The sequence below is a fragment of the Propithecus coquereli genome, unplaced genomic scaffold (genome assembly GCF_000956105.1).
Source record: "Propithecus coquereli isolate 6110/MARCELLA unplaced genomic scaffold, Pcoq_1.0 Scaffold76, whole genome shotgun sequence".
Classification (NCBI taxonomy): domain Eukaryota; kingdom Metazoa; phylum Chordata; class Mammalia; order Primates; family Indriidae; genus Propithecus; species Propithecus coquereli.
Window position 1 is genome coordinate 1738411 of NW_012153729.1, and position 2039 is coordinate 1740449.

Genomic DNA, 2039 nt, shown 5'->3' on the forward strand with positions numbered 1-2039 from the left:
GGCTGTACGACCTCATGCCCTAGTCTCAGCTTATTGCCAAATAGGAGTTTGGTGCTCTCAGGTGGCCCTAAGGTTGACCAGACCTCCAAGACCGACCCTATTCAGACCACCCCTGCTCTTTCTGTCTTACCATTTATGATCTTTCCACCTGTATCAAAACTGCTTCCCTGATTTGTGATACCAAAGTCTAGGAATAGGACCAAGTTACATGTCCTGGCATATGCCTTAGACAGTTCTATTACATTTACACTGTGCTAAGATAAAAATAGCAGCTTTTATTTCCTGTTTTTTTGATGTGCTTATCCCTCCAAGGAATTTCAAATTCAGTTTCTGGTCCACCTCCTTGCCAAATAACATACTGACATACACAAGCACACACGTACATATATGCGTATGCAAACACACACAGACACACCCCTTTCCATTTTCCAATCCAGGACTTGAAAAGTCCATTACAGGGAGACTCTTTGATTATCTCAATTGTTGTTTGTTTCCTATGGGGGGGAATTCAACCTAAATATTTACATCTTTTCAATTTTAAATATTTATACCTTTTAAATATTTAGGAGGAGGCCCAGGGAAGATGTCATGAGGCCCCTGGTGGTCCTATGTGGGTTTGGGCCATCTAGAAGTCCCTGTCCCCCAATCTTTCCAAGTCTCTCTCTGGAGCTGGGACTAGCCCAGGATGGCTGAGAAGAGTACACTCAGGCTTCCCCAGGGGACGGTTTCCTGGGTAGGTCCCAAATCTCTTACAATCTGGACAACTCAACAAATTGGTATTGGAGGTCTCTGAACGTTTATTATGAACTCAAATCATGAACTTCTCACAGAGCAAAAAAGGAACCACAGAGTGGGTAAAGCCTACGTATTTCTCCATAATCAAAAGCTCTTTTCACCTTTCCTGCTGAGCAGCCTGTGGGAAAAGCTTCAGAATCTCGGTGTGGACCAAAGTCACTTGAGAAGTTTCCTTCACTTTTAGTTCTAGAGTATAATCCTTGCCAAGTTTGTTTTTCAGGTGTTGAATGGAGCCAATGCATCTATGGGCAAGAAGAAGATGTTGAAAAAAAATATTGCTCTTAATTTTTTATGTTATTCTCAAATTTCAAATGTAGGGGAAAGGATGTCACTGAGAAAGATAAAAGGAAGGTCTCCGCAGCTGCTCCCAGTGATTTTGCCCTTTCCATGGGGAATCTTATCTGGGGCATCACATGCAGGCTCTGGAGAGACACCCACCGCAGCCTTCCAGACACCATGATGGCCACACGGTCACACAGGGCCTCAGCCTCAGCCAGGCAATGGGTGGTCAAAAGGACACCTCTCTCTGTGTTTTTAACGGCTGCTTGGATTGCCTGCCTGAAATGAGCCAAGAAATTATCCACATTTTTTTAAAAAGTACGAAACAAACAAACAAAAATATAAAATATATGAATCATATTCAAATCCTAATTCAAAAAAACAGTGAAATGTAAATACTGACTAGGTTTTTGATAACATAAAGAAAATTTTTAAATATTTTAGATGTGCTAATCATATTGCAGTTAAGTTAAAAAAAGACATCTTTTAGAGATGTTAACTGAGATATTTATAAATAAAAGAATATGCTGCCTAGTATTTCCTGCAAAATTGGAGAGTGGGGAAAGGAAGTGGGTGGAGGTATACATGAATAAAGCTTGGCCTTCCATTTATTGATAACTGTTGAAACTGGGTGATGGGAATAAAGGATTCATAAATGATTCTCTCAACATTTGTATAAAATTGCTATGATAAAGTATTTTTAAAAGTTGGAAAAATATCAGACAGTCACAAATATGAGACTGGATTGAATATTTTATTAGTCTAAAAGGTAAGTCCTAGATAGGAAAGTAAGAAGAAGGAAAAAAGTGAGAAAAATTGGATAAACAAATTTGACAGGTTAGGTCAAAGAGGAATACAAAGGAAATGGGAGATTGTGTCAGGAAGTTAACAGTCTCCAAGGAAACAAAGTAGAAGAAAAAAGGAAACATTTATATATTAATACATATCAATAATTAAAGGGTAAA

General features: G+C 38.8%; 1 protein-coding gene across 1 annotated transcript in view; it reads right to left on the minus strand.

Annotated features, from left to right (window-relative positions):
- Nucleotides 1–2039, minus strand: part of LOC105824690 (ATP-binding cassette sub-family A member 6-like) — a 43162-nt gene that overhangs the window by 2210 nt on the left and 38913 nt on the right. Inside the window, 1 exon segment of the mRNA XM_012662224.1 lies at nt 897–1037. Within this exon segment, the coding sequence (XP_012517678.1) occupies nt 897–1037 (141 nt within the window).